Source organism: Lontra canadensis, unplaced genomic scaffold (genome assembly GCF_010015895.1).
Source record: "Lontra canadensis isolate GAN:19392208 unplaced genomic scaffold, GSC_riverotter_1.0 scaffold57, whole genome shotgun sequence".
Classification (NCBI taxonomy): domain Eukaryota; kingdom Metazoa; phylum Chordata; class Mammalia; order Carnivora; family Mustelidae; genus Lontra; species Lontra canadensis.
Window position 1 is genome coordinate 1841855 of NW_022631051.1, and position 25230 is coordinate 1867084.

The window sequence follows — 25230 nt, forward strand, 5'->3', positions numbered from 1 at the left end:
TTTCAGAGCTACTTTGTAACTTTGTAGACTTTTCTCTCTTCTGGTAGAGTATTGATTGTTGCTATGAAGTAGTCCACACCAGCCTAAAGTTTTTACCTCTGTAAATGGCTTGCTCTCAGCCTAGGAATTTCTAGGATATTTCTCTTATTCCAGAAGTATTGGTATTGAACACTTTGTATCCATTTTCTAGAACACCTTGAGGGAATTTTTCAATATGCATTTATCTTTTCCTTTCTTCATTTCTGTACGATAATGCTGTCACTGCCATGTGGGAAGAGCACCTTCTCCAACTTTGCCTTTTTCTTCCTATGAGCCATTTCCACTAGACGGTAGTCGACAGACAAACAATAACATCACCCACCACATTCATCTTTCTCCACACCTGGGTCAGGATTCCATGGACTTTGGAGGAAAGATAAGTGAACTTGCCATGCTCTGTTGTAACCTTCTATTTTGTTCCCTCTGCGGTTTCCTTTTCCTTCCTTAGCTACCACTTTCTGACGTTAATGGCATTGAGCTATTTCTATTGATGATGATCTTTCTGGCCCTTTACTATTTTTGTGACACTTCTTACTAGGAGGCAGTTTTATTCTTCCATCTTAACATAGAGATGCCCAGAATTTATATTTTCTAGGCTCCCTTAGCTAATTCATATGCTCTCAAAGGTCAATCAGTGATTCATGTATTTCTGTGCCAAATTCTACTTGCTATTCATCACTTAGGATATACTTATCCTTCTGAGACTCAGTGTGACTTTATCTGCAAAAGAATAAGATCTTCCCAGATGCAACATATTTTGAGGTTGTAACAATGAGAAAAATGAGTTAATGTGCAATAATATATTTCAGAAAACTTTCTCATGCTCAAGAGAAAAGATGTTATTATTGTGGCTCTCAAAATCTCCTCACATGAACTAAAGACTTTACTCAAGGATTTAGTCTTTTTCACCTGTTTGGGTACTGTAGTGACTAAACTAGTTACCAGATTTCTCAGAACTTTTTATTCTCTATTGTATCTTATTGGAATAGCCATTACAGTGGATAAGTTGAAAACTCCCTTTTCTAATTTTTTTTTTTTGTAAGACCTTAAAACCTTGAAAATAGTTATTCATTCCAGATTGGAATAAATAACATGGTTATTTTTAAATGGTTCATTCTTTTTTTTTTTTTTTTTTTTTTTTTTTTTTTTTTTTGGTAACCTGAAATCCCACCATAAGGGAAGATGAAGCACCTAAAAAAGAGAGTTGGGGGCAGGCTAGGGGGGAGATGAAGCCCAGAAGGCAGGAAGTTGTTTTGTATCGATTTACAATACTGTCCATACTGGATAGATTATTCCAGAAAAACAAAGTAACATAAAAGGATTTCTCTCTTTGGTCTACTCCAGGGCCAGGCAAAGCAAGAGATGAGCAGCTGAACACACAGAACTGGGAGGCCCATGTCTGCTTTGCCATGTCGTAAATCAGGAAGCTAAAAGACATTAAATAAATACATAAATATTCCTATGAATCCCAAAAACCAAAAGCTGTGTGCTGATTTATGATAATAGCCCACTGGTAACCCATCTTAATCCTATGCCACATGAAGCTCGATAGGCCCCGTTCAAGGCCAATAACTTTATACTGAGAGAGGTTAGCAAGAGTTTAACAGATGGATTTATTTTTACGGCTGAACTTCCTTAGGATTCTGCCAATATGGCCCCAACCTACTGGGTGCAGGTGTCGCTCAACTTTCTTTTCTTCTTTCAAGAATTTCTCAATCTCTGTGTTCCCTGCTGTAGATGTTCCATCTCACAAAGATCATGAAAGACACTCCACATTCTAGATCCACTCACCTTTACTTCCTGAGATCAAAAGACCACTTTGTAGCACACGTCATTTCCCTTTCCAGCCTCAGGAACTGCCATCCCACTGGCTCACAGTACAGGCCCAGGGAAGAAACACTCTCAGGATCATGATATCTAGGGGTTTGGGAAACTTGGGGTGCCTCATGGTGCCAAAAGAATGTAAGATACATGTATGAAATGAGCCACACAGTGGGGTATAGAAGTGACAACATATTTCAAAGCTGGATATATTTTATTTACAAATAATGTTTAGATACTGAAGTTAATCAGATGTTCTCAAAGATCCTCAATGAATTAGCACAGACACACCAGAGAAGAAAGATAATGCATTTATGTATTTTCGCCACATGATATGACAGCAAGGTCCAGGACTGTTTATAACCAGAAAGCTTAGTACGCATGGTGCTAGATCACTTGCAAACTACAAGCATTGGGTTTACTTTTTATAGTAAATCCTTCTGAATGATTTACCTTACTACTTTCATTCCCATTATCTACAGACTGTGCAATCATACCATATCAATTATATGACTTCAGATCAACTTAAACTCATTCTTCGATTATCATGAGTTCTGCTAAAAAATATTTATAAATAAATCACACTTAAATTTTAACTCCCTCTGCTCCCTCTCATAGCCTTTCTTCCTGTGAAGTTTTTCCAGCTGTGAATCATGTGAGATAATCTAAGAAAACTGATAGGAGAGTGCTTCCATTTATCTACTATAATCAATAGTATCCATTGTGGAAAGGATAACATACTGGGAATTCTAGAAGTATATCTTAATATCAGTCATACCATATATGCTGATACTGGCTTTAAAAAAAACCTATCAAATGTAGACATTAATATTCTGAAGCCGCAGGGTTTTTACTAAAGGCCAAATTCTTTCTCTGTCTTCAGTAGCACCGACTCAATGACTGTTGTGAAACCCAGACTGTGGGATTGTGATGACTCTAGAAAGATACGCATTATGGACATAGGAGTGGAGCCAAGGTCATACCATTGCTATAATGATGGCTTTTTTCATATACACATATATCTCCATAACCGCATCGTCCAAAACACGGTTACTTTATTGTTCCCACTCTATCTTCAGGCTTCAGAGAATTAAAAATTGGTTTTTCCCATTTTCAGTGTTATTTATTCCTGATATGTATGATTTTCATGACTTCAAAAATATAATTTTAATTTGTGGGTGGGAAAAGAAAAGCTCCTATTAGAAAGGTACTAATGCGACGACATAGCCTGATGATAACGTAGTGTTTATAAATGGAATCTATGGTTCTGGTTGCTCTTCATGGGGCTTCGAAAAAACAGTCATTGGCAACTCACGCATCTAGATCTATCACTTGTCTTATTTTAATTTTAGATGGAAAAAGAAATCCTTATTTCCAAAGGATTTCTGCACAGAGAATAAAGACCAGCTATCAAATCATGGAGAGAACGGAGACCAAACAAACAAACAAACAAAAACCTGAGTCCTTTAAAAGTTAAACTCTTCCTTTCTAAAAAGTAATATAAATATATGCCTTGTAAGATCCTGAGGGACTAAGTCTTAGAATTTGCCTTTGCTCCATTTGATCTTTGACCTGAACCCAGTGAAGCCTTCAATTCCATATTTGAAGTTGACAAACCCTATTCCTTCACCTTTCCAGCATGTCTTTTTAAATTCAAAGAACACAGTACCATACTCAGTATCTCAGCAAAAAGGGGCGCTGTTTAAACTCACAGAAAGGTGCGTAAAAAGCAAAAGTAAATAAGCAAGACAGAATCTCGGCCAGGGCAGGGGGGGAACTTAAAAATAAATGGTGCCGCAAAACTACTTCTGCAATTACAGTGTCCTGTTTGGGCCCACTCCTTCAGAGGCACTGCATTAATATAAACAGAATCATCTAACGCACTTTTTCAAAACAGTGCATCTCAGCCAAGGGCTAGCGCGAGTTCGTCCTACTTCTAGGTGCCGATGACACTTTGGTTTGCTTTACTGGCAACATTTTGGCAACGCATCCTATACTAAGAGGAAGGCCGGAAACCAAGCAGGTGACAAGAGCCCAATCGATGGTGTTACTTCTTTTCGTGCTTCTTGGTTAATTCCCCGACGCCCAGCTGGAGGCTGCCCCGGCTGTCACGGGCTCTGTCCCCACTCTGCCGGCTCTCCTGGGAGACTTGCTGCACGGCCTGCAAGATGGCATTCTGCACAATCTGTTTGCTGGCTTTCTGCAGCTTCACCTCTTCTGGCTCGCTTCCAGGTTTCTCACCTAGCCAGAAATAGGAAAGGGGGGTGGAGAACAAAATCAATTTCAGGAACGGTTACAGGAAGGAGCAGGGAGGCAAGGTGAGACCCTCAGAAGGTGCTACAGTGGCCCCGTTAATTGTGAGGAGCCCTGCTCCTGTCATACTGCTCCTGGCTCCCTCTCCATTTGTTTGCCTCAGTTGGGTGTCCATTATACATTCTCGCCACCTCAGGATCCTCTGCAGCCAGCAGGTGTCATGAGAATACAGTCCTGGCCAGTAAGGACCTCTGGGAAGGTTCTGGAAAGAGACAGACTCGTGCCCCTTTTGGCCTTTGACACCTACCCCTTCTTCTGAGGCAGGATGCAGACCTAATGTTTTTAAGCATGGAGATGGAAGTCAACATTCTGCCATGGTTGGGGAGAAAACAAGAATCCAGTTCTGAAGGCATCATTCAGCATCCACACCAGCCCCAGACCATGTACTTCTGGACTTCTTTGTGTGTGAGATAAATAAACTCCTTGTTGTTGAATCTGCCACGAGTAGTCATGTTACTTGTATGTAATGTATGCTGCCTAAGAGATTTAATTTCACTGGGGCTGGCGAGTAGATTGTTACTGAATCTATATTAGGCTCAACCCTGCTCCTATAACATCCCAAGGAATGAAACCATTTGTTCATCAGAATCTGTCTTCCATGATCTAGAACAGGGTTGGCATACTTTTTCAATAGGACCAGATAGGAACTGTTTTATACTTGGGGACCATATGATCTCTGTGGATCATGACAACTACTCAGCTCTTCTTGTTGTAGCATCAAATCCACTATAGACAATACAAAAATGAATTCATATGGCTTTGTTTCAATAATTCGTTACTTATAAAAAAACAAGCTGTGAGCCAGGTTTGGCCACAGTTTGCCAACCCCTGGTGTAGAATGGCAGGAATTTTCTAATTAGAAGGCAGGCAGTCTACCTACCATTGATTGTTCTCCTTCTTTCCTAGCTAAAAACGAGACAAAACCTTGATTTCATCCAGGCAACTATGTAAGCAGGTATAGCTAAGTTCTGACCAATGAAGTGAAAGTTCATTTAGTAAACAATCTGGAAAAGGTCTTTACAAGGAAACAGGCAGACAATGGCCCTCTGCCCTCTCCCCATCCCACTGCCTGCGACTCTGACACGATGAGTGTCACTACAGGGGGTTTTGCTAACCATGAGGGAATCTTTAGAATAGAAACCAATTTTAAGGGATTTACAAAGAAAAAGTTAGAAGGAGCCTGAGAAGTCAATGACCAAGAGCCACATGTCAATCCTTGGCTGCCCACCTCCAGCCTGCTCTCATGTTAGGAAAAAAAAATACACACACACACACACACACACACACACACACACACACCCCTTGCCGTGCCTGGGTGCCTCTGTCGGTTAAGCCTCTGCCTTCGGTTTAGGTCATAATCCCATAACCCTGGGATCCAGCCCGGACTGAGCTCCAGATTAAGCCCCAGATCAAGCCCTGGGTTGTGCTTCGTGTTCAGTGGGGAGTCTACTTCTCCCTTTCTCTCTGTTCCCTTCCCCCCAACACCTCCGCGTCCCCGCCCCCCGCCCCCCGCGCCCCCGCCGCCATTCCTGCTCTCTTGCCTTCGTGCTCTCTCACTTGCTTTCTCAAATAAATAAATATTTAAAAAAAAAAAAGAGAAAAATACATATTCTGTTTGATACACTGATGCAAATATATCTTATTGATGCATTTGGGGCTTTCTTTTATTATGCAGATACTTATTACTAACTCACGCGTGGCAGAATGATCATGAATCTAACATTTGACTAAAGAGCAATCATGAAAATTTTAAGTTCCACCTGCTTCTATTTAGTGATAAATAGAATGGGCATCATTCGTTATGCAAAACCATCATTTTGGATGTTCCCTCTATTCAAATATGCTGCTACCATGAGAATGTATTTAAGATGGGAGGGTGTCCACCGGGACTGATTCACTGACAATGGAATTCACCTACCCAGGAGAAAAACATCACGTAAGAGAATACTGAGTCACTCTGGAAGACTAGGCAGCTCTTATCCCTTGAGACAGAGAGTTGTCATTATTTAGCCACATTTATATCACAAGCATAACTTCCTGAGGGATTTACAGTTTAATGAACAAAGTAAGATGAATCTATTCAAAACCAAGGGACAATCCTCACCTCGCTCCCCTCCAAAAAAGGAGAATAAATGAGCATTCTGCACCAAACTAAGCAGAAAAGCAATCAAAAGCTACAATGTGTAAGGGACAGAAACTTTAAATTAGCTGACAAGAATGCTTCAAAAATACTCTGTCTAAAAAGAAAAAGAAAAAAAAAAAAAGACTGAACAGTAATACCAAAGTATGCTAGGGCACGAAGATTTAGAATCTGTGTTTTGAAGCCCTTCAGAGCTGTATCCAGGTTCTTTCTACCGCTTTATAGCCTTACCATCTTGGGCGAATCATTTAGCCTCTGTAAGCCTGTGTGTACATCTGTCAAATGAGCAATTAGTATCTATTTTAGGAGAGTTGCTAGAAAATTAAGTGACATGACACTTATTCAGCACTCAGTGTGGTTCCTGAGGACTTGGTATGCACCACTGTGTATCAGTTAGAGCATCAACAAGGCTATTGTAACAAAGAAACTAAAAAATATAGGAGAAAACTCAGGCAAGAAAGTGATATTTATTTGCTCTCCCTTGTATCAACCCAGAGAGTCTCCAGGGTGCAAGTGGCTCTACTCCACTAGGCTACTGAGGGGTCGGCTTCCTTCTAGCCTATCATTCTGCCATGTCCTGCTATACTCACCTCATCTGCATGAGTTGAGCTCGTTAGTCAGTATCCCATCTGGGGCTGGAAGGTAGTCAAAGGGAAAGTGAAGAGTAAGTGATTTCCTTTAAAAAATTATCATCTAAGTTGCAAACATCACTTTGCTCACATTTTACTGGGGGAATCTGAGTCATAAAACCACACCTGGCCACCAGGAAGCCTAGGAAATAATTGCAAACTGGGTGGCCACAGGCCCTCGTAAAACTCAGGGAGGTTCTAATATTAACATGAAGAAGCAATTACATACTTTTTGAAATTACTTCTGTGCCATGGCCAAGGCTAATTTGAAGAGGAAGAGTATATATTTACAGCAGGGCAATATGAAAATCGGGGAGTTCTGCCTACTACCACTCTAGAGCATAAACGTGTAGACAAACAGAAAAGCTATAAAGGTTCCTGTTTGCTCCTGGAAAGAGTACCTTAGACAAGCTACACATGTTTTAGCTCTAAGATGTCCCTGTTGTACAGCTATTTTTCTGTCTTTGAATGGAGGAAGGAAGAATGTAAGGATGAGAGTAAGCTGATTCCTTAATAGGAGAAAGAGAGAGAGAGAGAGAAACACTCTAAACTTAGCTGTGACCTAGTATCTGAGCTAAACTGTCACATTCTCATCCATCCATTATAAAGATAAATTGATTACAAAGTCAAAGGCAGCCCATGCCATGCTGTGTCTAGAGTACCCCTTGGGTGACCTGAAAGGTGGGTAACCCTCACAGCCCTCATCAACACTTTGCCCTGGGTTATGAGTATCTGTAGTGAAGAGAATAGGACAAAAAGAGTGGCAGTTAACTAGGACAGAGAAAGTGAGGAATGGAAAATGAGGGTAAAAGCCAGGCAGAGCACTTGGACAATAACAGAAAGACAAAAAAAAAAAAAAAAAAAAAAGAAAGAAAGAAAGAAAAAAAATTACAAAAAACTATAAAGACCCTAAATATCAAAAGCAATCCTGAGAAAGAATAAAGCTGGAGACATCACACTTCCTGATTTCAAGCTGTATTATAAAGCTACAATCAAAACAGTATGGTACTGGCATAAAAACGGACACCCAGACCAGTGGCACAGACTGAGAGCCCAGAAAGAAACCCATGCATATACATACATATATAATCAACTGATATTTGACAAGGGAGCCAAGAATACTCAATACTTTTCAAGAGAAAAAGTATCTTCAATAGATGATATGGGAGAAATTGAATAATCATATGGAAAAGAATGAAACTTGATCCCTATCTCACACCAGTCACAAGAAATTAACTCAAAATGGATTAAGAACTTGAACACCTGAAACCGTAAAACTCCTAAAAGAAAGTATGAAAAAAGCTCCTTGGAATGGATTTCAGTGATAAGTTTTGGGGTGTGGCACCTAGAACACAATCAAAAATAAACAAAGTGGTACTACCTCAAATTAAAAAGCTTCTACACAGCAAAAAGAATGATCAACAGGTAAAAGGACAATCTACAGAAAGGGATGGAAAGGGTTAATATCCAAAATACATTTTAAAAAACTTATACAACTCTATAACAAAAAATCAAATAACCAATTAAAATGGGCAAAGGACCTACATAAACATTTTCCAAAGAAGATATACAAATGGCCAAAAGGTACATGAGAAGGTGTTCATTGTTAATCATCAGGGAAATACAAATCAAAACCACAATGAGATATCGCCTCACGCCTGTTAGAATAGTGAACATCAAAAAGATAAGAGGTAAATGCTGGTGAGGATGTGGAGGAAAGGGAGCCCTAATGCAGGGGGCGAGGGGTGCAGGGAGATCGTAAACTGGTGTAGTCACTATGGAAAATAATACGAATTTTCCTCCAAAAATTAAAAATGGAAATACCATGTAATCCAGCAACTCTAATTCTCAGTTTGTATCCAAAAGAAACAAAATCACTATCTTGAAAGATACCTGGATCCCCATGTTCATGGCAGCGTCACTTACCACAGCCAAGGCTTGGGAACAACTTACGTGTCCATCAGCAGATGAACTGGATGAAGAAAACATGGTATGTATATAGAGTGTATGAAAGAAAAACATGCTGCCATTTGTGACAATGTGGACAGACCAGAGGGCGTTGTGCTAAAAGAAATAGCTCAAACAGAGAAAGGCAAATACTGTATGATCTCACTTCTATGTGATCTAAACAAAACAAAAAAAAAACAACTCATAAGAAAAATAGATCAGAATTGTAGTTCCCAGAGGTGGGGGAGAGAGGGTGGAAGTGATGGATGAAGGGGGTCAAAAGGAACAAACTTCTGGTTACAAGACAAATAAGTGAATAAATAAGAAAATATTTTTTCTTTTTTTCCCTTGTGTCCGTATGAAATGATGGATGGTAATCACTTCACAGCATATGTAAGTGAAGTCATTGTGCCCTACACCCTAAACCTGTACAGTGACCTGTGTCAGTTATATCTCAATAAAACTGAAAGAAATAAAGAAGTTAGGTAAATCACAGACACATACTGTGTGTAGGCTCTTCAGCATGCAAGGAAATCCTGATGCCCTTCTGTTCCTTTATGTTCCGGGCATTTCTCGGCCGTGTGATTACCATGGGAAGGCGTGCGTCCCAGCCAGACATCTTGGAAATATTTGGCTGAGTCTCACATTACAATTCAGAAACTGGAATCACTCGATACAGCTCTAATTGGATGTAATTGGATTACCTAGATTGTTCTCTGCCGTTAGAGAGTTTCAGCTCTCCCTCCACAGTGCTCCCTTTCTTCCCAAGTCTCCCTGACTTCGTGGCATTTACTTACCCTTGTTTCTGCTTATTCATGACTTGAAATGCTTCATGATTTTACAAACTTCCTTCTTTCTGAGGACATTTTGACTAAGGTTCTGCTTGTGATGGCTTGATTCTCAACATATCTTCAGCTGAAATTCCTGAGAGAGAAACTGAAAGACTCACCATACCACCACTGTCCTTGAAAAACAGCACTCTTATCCTCGGTCACCTCCTAGGCAGCCATAGACTGCCTGAATGCCAGTGGCTCATTTTGGCCTGATAAGCTGTGGCCTGAGTTTGGATCAAGAGGTGAGAACACATCTGCATAGGAGTTAGGAACCACCTAGCCCCCTCCTCCCTGGGCAAGGGGCCAAGGGCCGGGCAGGGCAGACACTCAGAGGATTGGTCTCATCCAATATCATTACTGACTGGTGCTCCTAGGCATTCACTTGGAAGGATAGGACATTTGACAACAACCTGAGAGAGACCCTTAATAAAAGTACAGTGTGAAAAAGTGCATTACAACCCGACAGAAGGCAGAACCAACCACAGAAATCCTCAGAGTCCTGCCATTTACTTACACGCGTTATGTTCGCTTGAAATGAATGAATCACCTACATGTTGTAGGTGGCCAATTGCCTAATTTTAAATGATGCAAATGTCCTCTAGCCTAATTAGCATTTACAAAATCATTCTGGTATTTCACAAAAGATGATGAATCAATTTAATTAGCTTTAAACTCTAAATGCCCAATACAGATACACCCAAGTCAAGAATGCGATGTAACTAAATTTATCTTCCGTGTCCTTCCACCTCAAATCATATCCATCTACACATGTGGGCACGCACACACACATGCACACACACAGGCTTCCCCAGGATCATGCTTCCTTAGGACACCCAGTCCGCTCCATGGGGACAAAGATGACACTGAGCTCCGTGGCCCTCCCCCCTTCTTCAGAGCCTGCTCTTCCATATGGCGTCCTCACCTGCCCCAGTAGAAGCTGTCTGGAACTCAGTGCAATATGGTTAATAATTCGTCTTAATTCTTTAATTAAACCCATTAAAACCAGGATCATAGGAAGATCTTCCTGGTAACAATTTACATTTTTCTCCCCCTAACAACCCAAGGGCCACTGGCCTCTATTACATTAACCCTATCATTCTATTCCAGTGAAGTGTGTTTTAGAAAAGGTCGGTGTTTCCATTTTGAGGCAGAATCTGATTAGTGATTTTCCTTTGATCGGAGAGATCAGTTTCCTTCGACACACAGACAGTGTGGCAGTGGTTGTATCATAAGCAGCATCTCTATCTATGGTCCCTCCCCATGGGGTCACTAAATATGCAAATTACAGAAGTCTGTCTCCAAGCAGCAGTAGGGGGGGTGGGCACTGCCCACCCACACTCTCCAGGGCACAGCGCTGCCAATGGTGACCATGGATCGTATTTTTTATCTTCCCCTCTGATTGCTTGAGACTCTCGAGACCGTGTTATCATTCATCAATGACTAGCATGTGGAACACAGAGAACAAGGACTAATTCTGGTCCCTTTATTAATGGAATGATGGTCTATTTTCCGGCTCTAAGTACAGGAATTTTCCATGAAGGACCAGATGTTAGCTTTCCCTCATTTGCGCCAACTGCTAGGGAAGCTGTCCTGGGTGCCCTGCTTTGCCACGGAGCAAGCTAAAGTTATAGGACTTCCCAGCAACAGAAAGTCACAGCCCCCTGAGTTTCCAGCTTGCCGTTAACACCTTCAAACCGACGCTGCTTTCCTATGCACCATAAGCAAATCAGAAGCAACATTTGGCAGATTGAGAGTCAGAAGGCAAGACAGGTATTGGCAGGTATAGGAGACCTCTAAGTCATATTTGACTTACCACCATCACCCACATCAAATCAAGTACAGAGCATTAAGAAACACTCCTGAGTGTGCCTGCAATGGCCAGGCTGGTCATTTTATAATGAGGCAAGCTACTCTCATACACTATACAGAGTTCTTTATTGAAATGCCCTATAGAAGAAGAAGAGATGAAAGATATTTATTGAGCATCTATATGCAGGGTCCTGTGGAAAGTGACAGAGACCACTGGGCCAAAGCATTTCATTCATGCATGCATTCATTTTTAGATGAATTACAGAGCACTTGCTATAGGACAAATGCTAGGTTCAATGTCGAGCCAAACATTTCCATACCCTGCTTTACTGGAGTTTACAATACAGCGGAAGAGTCAAGTGTGGATCATATAATCAAACAGGCTTATAATTTTGAGTCAGGACCCAAGCATGAAGCAGCATGAGAGCACATTACAAGGGAAACTGATCAAGTCTGGGACCAGGGAAGGATGCCGGGGGAAGGAGACTGAGAGGTTCACAAGGTGTTAACAGATGAAAGGAAGGTGGTGGGAGCAGGAAGAAAAGAACATGTCAGGCAGGAAGTTCAGCCCGACGTGGAAATTCCCCATTGTGGGTGGGAAGTTCTCCCACTGTGGGGAGCTGAAAGCAGCCTCAGTAGCTGGATGCCCAACAGTGGGGAATGGTGGGGGAGACAGGAGACCGTGTCTAGGAGAGTGGACCAGCCAGATGGTACAGGTCCTGGCAGGGTGGGAGGCATTGGGTCTTTTTCGGAGAGAGAAGCTGAAATGCACCCACAAATTCATGCCACACGGGGAACCCAGAGAATTCGGAGGAGAGTTACATAACCATGTTGGGAACATCCAAGGCTCACAGCAGGTCTAGCAAAACAGATCAACCTCGGAAATGCCAACAGGAAAAGAGAGGGAATTTCTTCCCAGGCCTCAGAGGGCATGACAGACACATAACTCTCTGACCCAGTGTCCTAGAAAGCTTTTACCTGGTACAGCTACCTCATTATCTTAGAACATAATTTAACTTATATTACTAGGCTGCAATGTGTTATTTTTAGGAAAGCCATAAAGAATAGTGCCAACAAAACTTGAAAAGAAAAAGTCATCTTTAAACTAGAAATCCAATTTGAGTGTGTTGGCCAAGACAAAGGTAATTTTGAAAAAAGAACAATAAGGAGGACCTAACTTACTGCCTATCAATAGTAGCTATCAGTAGAGATTCAGAAAGTGTGATCTTGGTACAAGGATAGAAAAACTGGCCAATGACATAGAATAGGAAGTCCAGAAACAGTCCTACCCATTCGAGGTCACCTGATTTATGAAAACTATGACATTGTAGTCCAGCGGGGAAAAGACAGTATTCTCAGGCAATGGAGTGGAGCCAGGTAATTATTCACATGGAAAAATAAGGAGCTTTGGCCATCCCACACTGTCCATAAAAAATCAGTTCCAGGTGGACAACATATCTGTACTTGAAATGCAAAGCAATCAGGAACACTGAGGCTTTTAGGACAGTGAAGTTACTCTGCGGGACATGACAATCATAGATACAAGTTACTGTACATTTGTCCAAAGCCCTAGAATGTACAGCATCAAGAGTTAACCCTGACATAAACCGTGAACTGTGGGTGCTAATGAGCATTGCTATAGGTTCGTCAAGTGTAACAAATGTCCACTGTGGTCCAGGATATTGACAATGGGGGAGGGAGGCTGCAGCTGTCCAGGGTTGGGGCAGGGGCATTGTTCTTTCCCCTTAATTTTGCTGACAATGAACCTAAAACTCCTCTGAAAAGAAAATGGTCTTTAGAGGATGATCAAGGGGCACCTGGGTGGCTCAGTCAGTTAAGTGTCTGCCTTCAGCTCAGGTCATGTTCCCAAGCTCCTGGGATGGAGTCCCGAATCAGGCTCCATCCGAGTCTGCTTCTCCCTCTTCCCCTCCCCCTGCTCCTGCTTTCTCTCTTTCTGCCTCTCGCTCTCTCTTTTGCAAAAATAAATAAAATATTTTTTTAAAAAAGACAATAAAGCATTCAGAAGAAAATATAAAAGAATATATTTCTAATGTGGGGGTAGGTGAAGATTTTGTAAACAGAACACAGAAAGCAATACCATAAAGGAAAACTGATATATCGGACTATACTAAGCTAAGTGGGTTTTGTCATGGAAACACAGCCATGGGAACAGGCTTTCCACTTGAGGAAGCTGAGGTGAGGAAAATGTTTGTGAAAAGCCATCTGGGAGATGCCTCGAGTATTTAATTTTCTGAACACTTGGATAACAAATAACTCAACCACGACTGAGTTATGAATTCAGAGAGACTCGCAGGGCTGTTCTTCCTCTTTTTAAAATCTTATTTATTTATTTGACAGACAGAGATCACAAGTAGGCAGAGCAGCAGAGAGGGAGAGAGAAGCAGGTTCTCTGCTGAGCAGAGAGCCCGACGCGGGGCTAGATCCCAGGACCCTGAGATCATGACTTGGGCCGAAGGCAGAGGCTTAACCCAATGAGCCACCCAGGCACCCCACAGGCTATTCCGACCACCACACAGATTTCTGCAAAACCTTGTACAGGCTTCCATCCTTTTGTCCCCAAAGACTAGGAAGATCAAACTTCTCCCCAAGTCCCTAGTTTCTTGCAGTCAGTAGCAGCTCTAGAATTTCAATGGAGGAAGGATTTAGGAACAGCAATCCAGAGGAACGGGAAACAAAGAATTTGTCCTGAATCTAGGGCATGCGTAGCACTTTACATGGGACATATCAAATGTTCATTTGCCATCTCAAGCCACAGTGGGCGGGATGGAGGAGACAGGGCCAGCCCCCCAGTGACAGTGATCACCTGTCTCCTCACCTTTCCTAACCAGCTCACTTCTTCAGAGCGGGCATGTCACCCAGTGATCCAGAGCCACCAAACAAACCCAGCCCAAATTCCTGGCTCCTGCACGCCTGTCCCAGAGGTATGCCAGGTTGGTGGGTGCAGCACCTCCCAGGTAGCCGCCACTCTGGAAATACAGGAGCCGGTGTTAGAGGAAATGAGCACCGTGTGAGCGTCTGAATTGAAGAAAGTGCCAATACTAGAGGTGAATAGAAAGCAAAATCAACCTTGGAACCCAGGGGATCATGTTCTCTCTTCCCAGCCTCAGAACTAGGTCTTTGCCTCAAAACAAGTACTACCACCCCCAGGGCTCATCTCCCCATCCATCGCCTCCCCAGCTGGGCCATGGCTCAGTTCTACAGCCTCTGCTGCCCCTTGGTGGCAACTCCTAGCATTGCTGCAGACACATAACCGATAGCCTTTGGCAGGGAGCTCTGTGCCCTGGTTCCTGGATACGGACGTGTGTGTGCACACGCACACATGTGTGTGCGTGCGTGTGTGCGTGCGTGCACGCGTGCGCGCACACGCATGTGTGTGTGCGTGCGTGTGTGTGCATGTGCATGTGTGTGTGTATGGGAAATCCTTGACCCACGAGACAAGACAAGACTCTGGCTATTGTACCAAACATAAAGTAAGGAGCTCATCCATGGTACTTTCTGACCACAAGAACTCTCATGAGGCCATTTATAGATTCAACCTCCTTCAAGTTCTGGAGCAGCTGAAAATGCAGTCCAGAGCTTTCCTGTCCTCATTCAGATGAAAATTGCTTGACTAAATTAACAGATCTCTTAAATATTTAAGGAAGATTCTGAGGTCCAAGGCAAAACTAGCCACAAGCTCTCCCTTCCTACCCATCCTGGAAAGGGAGGGAGGGAGGGAGGGAGGGAAAGATGTCCGCTCTCAGAATGATGTTAAAAGAATCCTTAAAAAACAAACACAAAAACTCTTCTCCTGCTGGCCTCCCTGATGTGAACAGGATAATCCTCCCAATCACTTTTTTTCCTGCCTAAGTAGGAATCAAATTCCCAGCTGTGACAAGTCATCAGCAAGTACAAGTCTAGAACTTCACTAAATAATCTCTCAAAAGTAATGCTTCAGCCCCAGAGGATGTAAGTATATAGCAAGCATCCCAGGGGGCTAACCAGGGGAACAGTACGCTCTGACATCAAGTAAAATCTTGCCTACTTTCCTTGAGGAAGCAGCTCTCAACCTTTTGAAGACGATCCTTTGCAATGTCAAAATATTTCACATATCCCCTCGTAACACAATGACAAAAAGAGGCTATGAATTCTGTAATGCTTTTAGATGAATTTGAATGTTATTAATCACAACAGCCTCCATGTACTTTTGAAAAATTGCAGGGCTTATGTTGAGACTGTATTCCAACTGCAGAAAGAATGTGGGGCAAATGTGACACCCCTGTCTCTCCAAAGAGCTGCTTGGTCTTTCTTGGTCCCACATCAGGCTAGAGCTGTTAGAAGCAATAACAGGAAGACGGATGTTACAAACTAATCCCGAATGATGGAAAGTGGGTAGGGCCCAGGGCACCGTGTGGACCTAGAAGCCTCCCACCAGCTAGCCTCAAATTCTACCCTCTCTGAAATAGTCACTCAGGTAACATTTATTCAATGTCTAAATGGGCTGAGTTTGTAAAAAACAGACCAAGTTTTCACCTTCAGGAAGGAAATGATATCTAAGATTTCTCACGGTTTTTAAGTACCTCCAAATATTTCAAGATTTAAAAGATTAACAGGGATTAAGAATGAGTTCTCAGGGGGCGCCTGAGTGTCTCAGTTCATTGGGCATCTGCCTTCTGCTTGAGTCATGATCCTGGGGTCCTGGGATTGAGCCCTACTTCAGGCTCTCTGCTCAGCAGGGAGTCTGCTTCTCTCCCTCTGTCTGCCACTCCTCCTGCTCTTGCTCTCTCTCTCTCTCTCTGTCAAATAAATAAATAAAATCTAAAAAAAAAAATTTTTTTAAATCAATTCTCAGGCACCTGGGTGGCTCAATCAGTTGAGCATCTGCCTTCGGCTCAGGTCATGATCTCAGGGTCCTAGGATTGAGTCCCGAATCAGGCTGCTGAGCAGGGAGCCTGCTTCTCCTTCTCCCTCTGTTGTTCTCACTGCTTGTGCGTGCGCACTCTCTCTCAAATAAATAAATAAAATCTTAAAAAAATAAAGAAATAAAGAAATAAAAAATTTGGTTCTACATGGTTTCCAGGCAGCCTTTGTCTAAAACATAAACCTTTTACACGGGGATTTGACCTCTGTGGCCAATTGCACTTAGCTTCCTGGCATTAGTACATAGGTAGCACCTCCACAGAAGTCTCTTCTTAAGAATGTGCAGCTGCCAGAAATGCAACCCAACGTGTCCCATCAGATGATCACACATCTTTGCTTGGTGTTCACCTTCCCAGCCGGGGCTTCTTCTCCCTAGGACACAAGTCCCGTCTGTCTTGCTCAGCCCTCGGTCCCCAGGACGGAGCACAGCACTGGCTCACATCAGATGCTCAGTGTTGGTCCAAGGAATGATGAATGATGGTTGCATTAGTTTTCCAGTTTCCGCTTCCCATTCTGTTCTAGCTTTCTTTCCCTTTTCTCTCTGCTCCCACTAATTTCCTGCTCTTGGCCTCCTTTGCTCCGTGTCACTGCTTTCCTGCAATTAGAATCCAAGCGCGGGAGGAAACAGCTGAAGAGTTGATCTTTTGGCACCACCTCAACCCCTCTGTGTGAACAATGGTGCAGAAGGCAGCCTGGAGTGCGACTATCAGAAAGTCGCCCCGATTCCCAGACCACATATAACGAGGCCAATTAGCATTCAGAAATTTGACAAGGTCATATCTCTTTTCCTCTCTTCGTCTTCTCCATCATCTCCTCCTTTTGTATCTGTACAAGCCCCTTTAAGGATCAGTTCTCAGCTGCCTCCATTTGATTTCAAATACTTTTCAGAAGTAGGCAGTGCAGAAACAAGCTCCCTTCTGTGGGGGTCCGGTGACGTCCCCACGTGATTCAACTTCTACTGGCCCTCTCCATGTTTGTAAACTCCGGAACCCGGCACACCTCAGATCCTTGGACTCTCGGAGGCTGTATACCCATCCATTTGTCCCAAGGACACCCCAGTCCCATTCTGAGTTCTCCTGACCCAGCCCTGACTTTGTCCAATTTAAATCGCATAACACAGGTGAAATGGGTAACAGGTGAAAACATTTGATTCATTTCTTTAAAGCAGAGAAATGAGAAAGCATGTCACCATTGTATCATCTACAAATTGGATAAAGACATACAAAACTCCTTCTTCAACCATGAATCTCCTGGAGCAACATTTTACTATATGTGGCTTTTCTTTTATTACACCTTTTTCTTTTTCTTTTTTTTTTTTTAATGTAACCACGAGAATCTTGGCTTACTTTACTGTGTTGGGGTTAATTAGAAAAAAAGAACAGGTGGCTGGAATAGAAAAGGAAGTGAAGAACAAGATCAGATATTTCATATCTCTCTCTCTCTCTCTCTCTCTCTCTTTTTAGTGATATTTCAGAAGGAAAAAGAAGCTGAGGAAAATAAACCCATAGTTCAGGAGTGTGTATTAGAGTTATGTGACAGGAGGCTAATCTCCTGTCTCCCCCTGTGTCTCCGGGAGCTCCAAGTTGGAGCATAGCATAGGTACAGAGCATTCGTCTAAGATCCCACATGGGAAAAAGAAGAAAGGGAGGAGGGTGAGATGGAGGCAGGGAGGACATGAGAAACAGTTGTTTCAAAGGACGGAACTAAGTTACCCCCCCTCCAATAAAACTCAAATTACATGGATCTAATTGAAATTGCAGATGGTGTCTTTAAAAGTTTCTATCAACAAACTATGGTAAATAAAAATTCCTTATACAAGATGTAAGGGTCTATACTGGTGTAATTTGAAGAGGTAAGTACTCTCATTTTTGCTTTATTTAGTGAAAATAATTAATGTGCATGGGTTTGCACAGGTAGATTTATACCCTATCATTCCTCTCATCTTACTTTTTTCATGAAATATCAAGTTTCTCAGCCACAAATTCTTATGCCATAATTTTTTTAGTTTAACAATCATTCCACGTAAGAATTATATGAGCAGTGTCTCTGAGGCCACTCCAATCACACCCTCTCCTTCCAACTAAAGGTAAACAAGCTCCTGACTTTTCTCATAATCATTCTCGCTTTTCCTGTTGCTACATTGTCACCTATAGCTCTAGTTTGACCATGTTCACTGCTGTATAGCATCCCGTTTAATGACCAGATCAAAATGTTTATTCTCCTCCTAATAGCACTTGGCTTGATTGCAGTTTTAAATGACGGTGCATGATTCTACTGCAAACATTCTTGATTTTTTATCTATGAAGGTACATTCGCAAGAGTTTCCAAGATCTTGGAGCAGGAGTAGACTTCTGGGTTGTAAAGAATGAGCACGCCCAAATTCCCTAAGTGTTGCCAACTTGTTATCCAAAGGACTTGTACAAATTTGTACTCCCAGGAGAGAGGAGTATCCCTACTGTTCAAAATCCTGGTCAATAGCTAGTATGTGTCATTTTTTAAATTCCCAACCTGGTAAGCATGACATATTATCTTCTAAAAAAAAATTATCTTCTGGATTTAATTTGCATGTTGTAGATACCTAACGAGGTTAAGCATCTTTTCAGAGATTATCATGTTTTCTCCATTTATGAAGCACCTATTTACCTAATTCACCCATTTTCCCACTGAGTGGTCCGCCTTTCCTTTATTGTCTTGTGTATATGCTGGACACAACCCTTTCGTCAGTCATAGGTCAGTCATAGCCACAGTCTTCTCCCTCTTTGTGGCCTTTTTTCCTTTTCCTCTTAACTCTGTGGTTCACCTACTGATCAAATCTCTCTCTCTCTCTCTCTCTCTCTCTTTCTCTCTCTCTTTTTTTTTTTCCATTTCTGTTCAGTGATTTCTTTTGTGATCGGAACTCACTCCTGAGCTCAGCAAGTTATTTTGGTGAAGGAAAACATGAGTGAGAAGCCAAGCTTTTTTTTTGTTTTGTTTTCCCTTTCAATGTGTTTATTACTGCATTAGAGAAAAAGAAGGCACAAGCATGTCATTTTGCTTTTGTCATTGACTAGAATGTACTGATCAGAACAGGGCTCTCAAATATAGGATAAAGGCCTAGCTAGAGAAGGAAACTTTGGAGAAATTGTGCAGTTCGGCCGTATCTTGAAAAGTAAGCCGGTGGCAGAAAAACAAGGCAAGAAAGTAGAGAGAGGGGCGCCTGGGTGGCTCAGTGGGTCAAAGTCTCTGACTTCACCTTGGGTCGTGATCCCAGGGTCCTGGGATCGAGCCCCGCATCCGGGCTCTCTGCTCAGCGGGGAGCCTGATTCTCCTCTCTCTCTCTCTCTCTGCCTGCCTCTCACTTGTGATCTCTCAAATAAATAAATAAAATCTGAAAAAAAAAAGAAAGTAGAGAGAGTCGTCACTTGGTTGATATTATTTTGACCATAAGAGGGATGGTAGACAGAAATCCCAAAAGGAAACTTACAAAGTAGACTAGAGCATCCAGACCTGACTGCCCTTACAGCACGGGACCCCAATTTACAGTGACCAACTTATAATGAGGATAATCACAAGCAAATGAAGGAAAAAATAACAAGAGATGGAGCACTTCGAGTTTTGGGGAGACCTAGGAAGGGGTTGTACCATGAACCAAAAAAAAAAAATGTTATAACCAATAAGGAAAGAATTTATATGTAAAAAGCTAACTTGGGTCCATGCACTCTAAAGAGAGTGCTAGAGTCCTAGGGACTCAGGTCAAAGTGAGTGAAAATAACAAATTATGTAGTCTCATGGCTACATTGTCTCACCTGCCCAATTTACCAGCAACTTCTCTTGGGAAGAAACCCCAGGAATCAGAAACCCTGGGCTGGCACAGGTGAGTCTCAGCTCCTTTCCCCGTGTGTAAGGAATCAGAACAATTAAAGCAACCCGTGGGGTGCCTGGATGGCTCAGGTGGTTAAGCATCTGCCTTTGGCTGGGGGTCATGATCCTAGGGTCCAGGGATGGAGTTCCACATCTGGCTCCCTACTCAGAGGGAAGCCTGCTTCTCTTTCTCCCTCTGCCTGCCCTGCCTTGTGCTCTGTCAGATAAATAAATAAATGCATACATGAAACCCCCTGATCTGCAACCCCCAGCTCTCTCTGCCCTTGCCCTGGAGGGTCTGCTGGAGGACAGAAATGCTACATGGAGTTATTCAAACATTGATTGAGCATTTCCTATGTCCAGGCAATGTGTTTGGCATTAGGGATATTGAAATAATCTACATTTCCTGGCACTCAAGATATTCACAGTAGACATGGGCTATAACCTGATTCTATGTGCAAGCCTCTTAACCCCTTAGCCTGGTTCAACTCATCATCCAAACTATAATAGAAATGCCTTCCCAGGGGGCGCCTGGGTGGCTCAGTGGTTAAGCCTCTGCCTTCAGCTCAGGTCATGATCCCAGGGTCCTGGGATCGAACCCCGCATCGGGCTCTCTGCTCCGCAGGGAGCCTGCCTCCACCTCTCTCTCTGCCTGCCTCTCTGCCTACTTGTGATCTCTGTCTGTCAAATAAATAAATAAAATCTTTAAAAAAAAAAAAAAAAGAAATGCCTTCCCAGGTAGATTTCATTGGATAACTATGAGGCTAAAAAATTTATAATATTCAAATGCTATCTAGAGTTGAATGTAATGCATACATTTTACATCACCAATATATTCTTAGATAAAGGCTGATGGGCTTCTTACAAATTCTGCCATGAGTTTAAAATTCTTATTTTTTACAGTTTTCTCTTTAGAAGGGCCTGAAGATGGATGTGAAGAAGAAAGGACTTCCCCACGATGGCACTGGCAGTAAAGAGAGAATGAAGTGATGAAGAGGATGGCCTGTACGGGCAAGGCCAGCCTGCAGGCAGGTCACTGGGCATCTGGCTGGTTTGTGGTTCTCAAATTCTGGCAACATCAACGCCACCCCAGGTTTGACAGCTACAGCAGCCATGATGGGATGTAGCTCAGAAATTTACATATTGGACTGTGACTGCAGGTAATGTGGATACAGGTGACAGGCGGGCTGCCCTGTTATTTTCAGCTCACCTTCAGCCCTATCCCTACAAAGCATGAGGAGTTAAATGGATAAGTGACCATTTCACAATTTATTCAATTAAAGGGGACAACTGAGCAGATGACACAGGCCCCAAAGTGCAAGATAGCCTTTTCCATTTACTAAATTAGCTAACTGCCAAAGCTGTGCTATACTTTGAGAAACAAATCAGCCATTAATCTTCAACAAGATTTTAACCTTAGTTTCCCAAAATTCCGACTGTTACTTCATCTACCCGCTCTTTAGGTCTCAAATCAGGGTTTTGGAAATTAGCATCATTTTCAGGGCTTTCCTCTTTCATTATACTTTAATTTGTCAAAGCACTCAGGTTTATTGACAATATAAGAAACCTTTTGCTGAGGGGAAATGGAGCTGCTTCTATAATTTTTGGATCATTGAGAGACAGAAGTAAATCAAGTGAAAAATTCTCAAATTCTACCGTGTTATGAGGCCAAAGGCATCATTGGCTGGGAACACCCTCAGATGACTTCCTATTTATGGAAAATTTGCCTCTCCTATATATGCTCTGAATTCTTTGTATATTAAACTAAAGTCATATTGTCTTCTTGGCAGCCTTCAAGGTATTAATTTCAATACTTGATTGGAGTTAAACAGTATGAATTAAAATGGGTTCCAAGAATTAAGAAAATTAGGAGACATGTTTCCAAATCTCATGAAGCATTCACAAGTAAATCAATGAAGGACATTTGCAAATGATAAAAGAGAAATGCTGGCAGATAATGTTATCAATATGTGTGTTCAGAAGGCTGAGCAATATGACTTAGAATCTTTTGGAGCCATCTGGTAAACTTATGTGAGTCACATAATGTACTGGACAGTTTATTTTAAAAATCCAATAGTACAACAATTATGCCTTTTTAGAAAATGGGGGGTTATAATTCAAACTATCAGATGAACAGGAAAAAGTCATTACACATTTAAATACCTATCATAGGCAGCAGTTGCACCTAACTGACCTATAGGAGTCCTCCCTTACCCATGGTTCCACTGTCCACAGTTGCCCACAGTCAACAATCGCCTTGGAAGAAGATGATCATCTTCTTCTTCTCCTCCTCCTCCTCCTCCTCCTCCTTCTTCTTCTTCTATTTTTAAAAGATTTTGTTTTTAAGTAATCACTACATCCAGCCTGGGACTTAAATTCACAATCCCAAGATCAAGAATCCCATGCTCTATTGACTGAGCCAGCCAGGTGTCCCAGATGATCTTCTTTCTTACCTATCTTCAGAAGATCAGTAGTAGCCTACTGCTATGTCACAACGCCTACATCACTCATGTCTCATTTCATCATATAGTTATTTTCTCATTTCACATCATCATCAGAAGAAAAGGGGATATAGTATAATAAGGTGTTTCAAGAGAGAAACCACACTCCCATAACTTTTAGTACAGTTTATGGTTACAGTTGTTCTATTTGATTATTAGTTATGGTTGTTGATCTCTTACTGTGTCTAATTTATAAGTTAAACTTTACCATAGTTATGTCTATGTAGGAAAAAGCATAGTACATACAGAGTTTGGTACTTTCTGTGGTTTCAGGCATTCCCTCAGGGTCTTAGAACATAGCCCCCATGGATAACGGGAGAGGAGGATTCCTGTATTTGGAAAATATTCTCCAACCACGTGGAGAAAACCTAGACCAAGATGAAAAAGGATGATGGAAAAAAAACAACAACTCATACTTCAATTTAACAGGTGCATAGAAATGACTTTGTATAAAATCATGTTACAATGAAAGAGGGATGGATAAGTTAATTCACAGCAAGGTGACACAAGATGAAACATATACTCTATTAGTACCTTTCTAGTCCATTAACTGAGTAATTTTCAATTAATCATTTCAACTCCGACAACTCATACTATATACAGCTGGTGTCTCTGATATGTTTATTCTAACCTACCACCCCAATAGGTTATCGAGCATGAAAACTAACTGAAGAAATATAGATCAGGGCAAGTGCCCCCTAAAAAAGAAAGATGAGCTCAGCAAAACATTCTACTGAATGTTTCAACCTGTGTGTTGTTCTTATGGAGGGGAGATGCCCTCCAAGACTTTTTAACTGGTGCCTAATATAAGGAGATAAAATGGGTCATCAGCCATTGGCTCTACCCCAAGCTCAGCTCACAACTGGAAAGTAGCAAGACCTGCCTGGCAGACACCTGTTACCCCTCCGGGGGTGGTAGGGAGTATGTTCCAAGAAAGAATGGCAGCCATGACAAAGCGTTTGACTTCCTTAGGCTGTGTCCTCTCTGGAATTATAGTAGAAACTCAAATTCCTAAAATCAGTATGAGAAAAATGACATTCTAGGGCTGCATCCAGTTTTCAGATTAAGCAGCAAGGAGGGTTTTCAAAGACAGGACGCTACGTGCTCTGACCTATGTTCTTGTTCTCCCTTTGTATTGTCCCAATCAGATTGAAGGAGCTTCACCCACACATCCACTGAACTCCTTCACGTATAAGCTAAGCACATCTATAAGCTGGTCTATCCAAGTTAAAGAAAGGTGTGCCACAGGAAGAGGACATACAGGCCTCCTGTCTCTCTACTCCTCTTTCTAAGACAGGCCCTGCTGAGCCTTCATGTCACTTGTTAGAAGTGAGTGTGGCTGACCTTCAGGAACCTTCTCCACTCAGTGCTCCAAACAGCCCATGCCCATGAATTGATCCTCACAGAAAAGAGCCAGCAGTTCCTAGGCAGCAGAACCCACACGGGGCTGAGAAGCAGCCAGCTTCACCACCAGTCCACCAAGTAACTTTCACAATTCCCTTGACTTCTCTGGCTTTAAGCTTCCTTTGCTAAAAAGGAAATATTCGACATTCCAAAATGTGGTATGGGATTACTTGATAAACTATCACTTGCATTGCTTTTAAACTATCTGATCTTTTAGCAAATTAATTAAAATGCAGACAGTTTCCAGAAAGATCATAAGCATCTATTGGTGAGCAGGTTTCCTAAGCTAAGTAACAAGTTAGCTAAGCATTATGTTGTCTACGTGTAAGTCCCTCTTCAATTCATTATTATATTACTGATTATGATGGAAATTAAAATGCTCACATCGTGGTGAGTATTGCATAACATTCAGAAATGTCAAATCACCATGTTGTGAATCTGAAACTAACATTGCATGTCAACTAAAATTACAATTTTTAAGGGTGCCTGAGTGGTGTCTGCCTTCAGCTCAGGTCATGATCTCAGGGTCCTTGGATTGAGCCCTGAGTGGGACTCTCCACTCAGCAGGGGGCCTGCTTCTCCTTTACCCTCTGCCTGCCGCTCTGCCTACTTGTACTCTCTCTGTCAAAAAAAACAAACAACAACAACAAAAAAAACCTTAAAAATAAAAGTAAATAAATAAATAAACAAAATTATACTTTTAAAAAATAAAATGCTCATGTCTTATAGCAATGCATTTGGTTTGGGCTCTTGAGCCATCAGAAAATGCTAGAGTTTTGATTTTTCAGAATTAATAAGTTTGGCTCCTCAGGGACTAGTGAGTTGACATTTTCTATCCGTTTGCCCTAGGAAACAGGGACAACATGTTTGCTATTCTATTTCTCCCTTACTTTGTACCCCCTACAGCAGTCACCCAGAATCACTGTCCAGTGCTATTGCAAGGAGCAAGGCACTCTTCTATGTCCAGTTCTTGGCATCACCACAATCTGTCTAATAGTTCATGGAGTATGAGCTATATTTACACCAAATCTCAA

General features: G+C 42.0%; 1 protein-coding gene across 1 annotated transcript in view; it reads right to left on the bottom strand.

Annotated features, from left to right (window-relative positions):
- Positions 1-3636: 3636 nt before the first annotated feature.
- AKAIN1 (A-kinase anchor inhibitor 1) overlaps positions 3637-25230 on the bottom strand; it is a 46553-nt gene continuing 24959 nt past the window's right edge. The window contains exon 2 of the mRNA XM_032875662.1: positions 3637-4101. Within this exon, the coding sequence (XP_032731553.1) occupies positions 3908-4101 (194 nt within the window). The 3' untranslated portion in view covers positions 3637-3907. The remainder of the gene's footprint in view (positions 4102-25230) is intronic.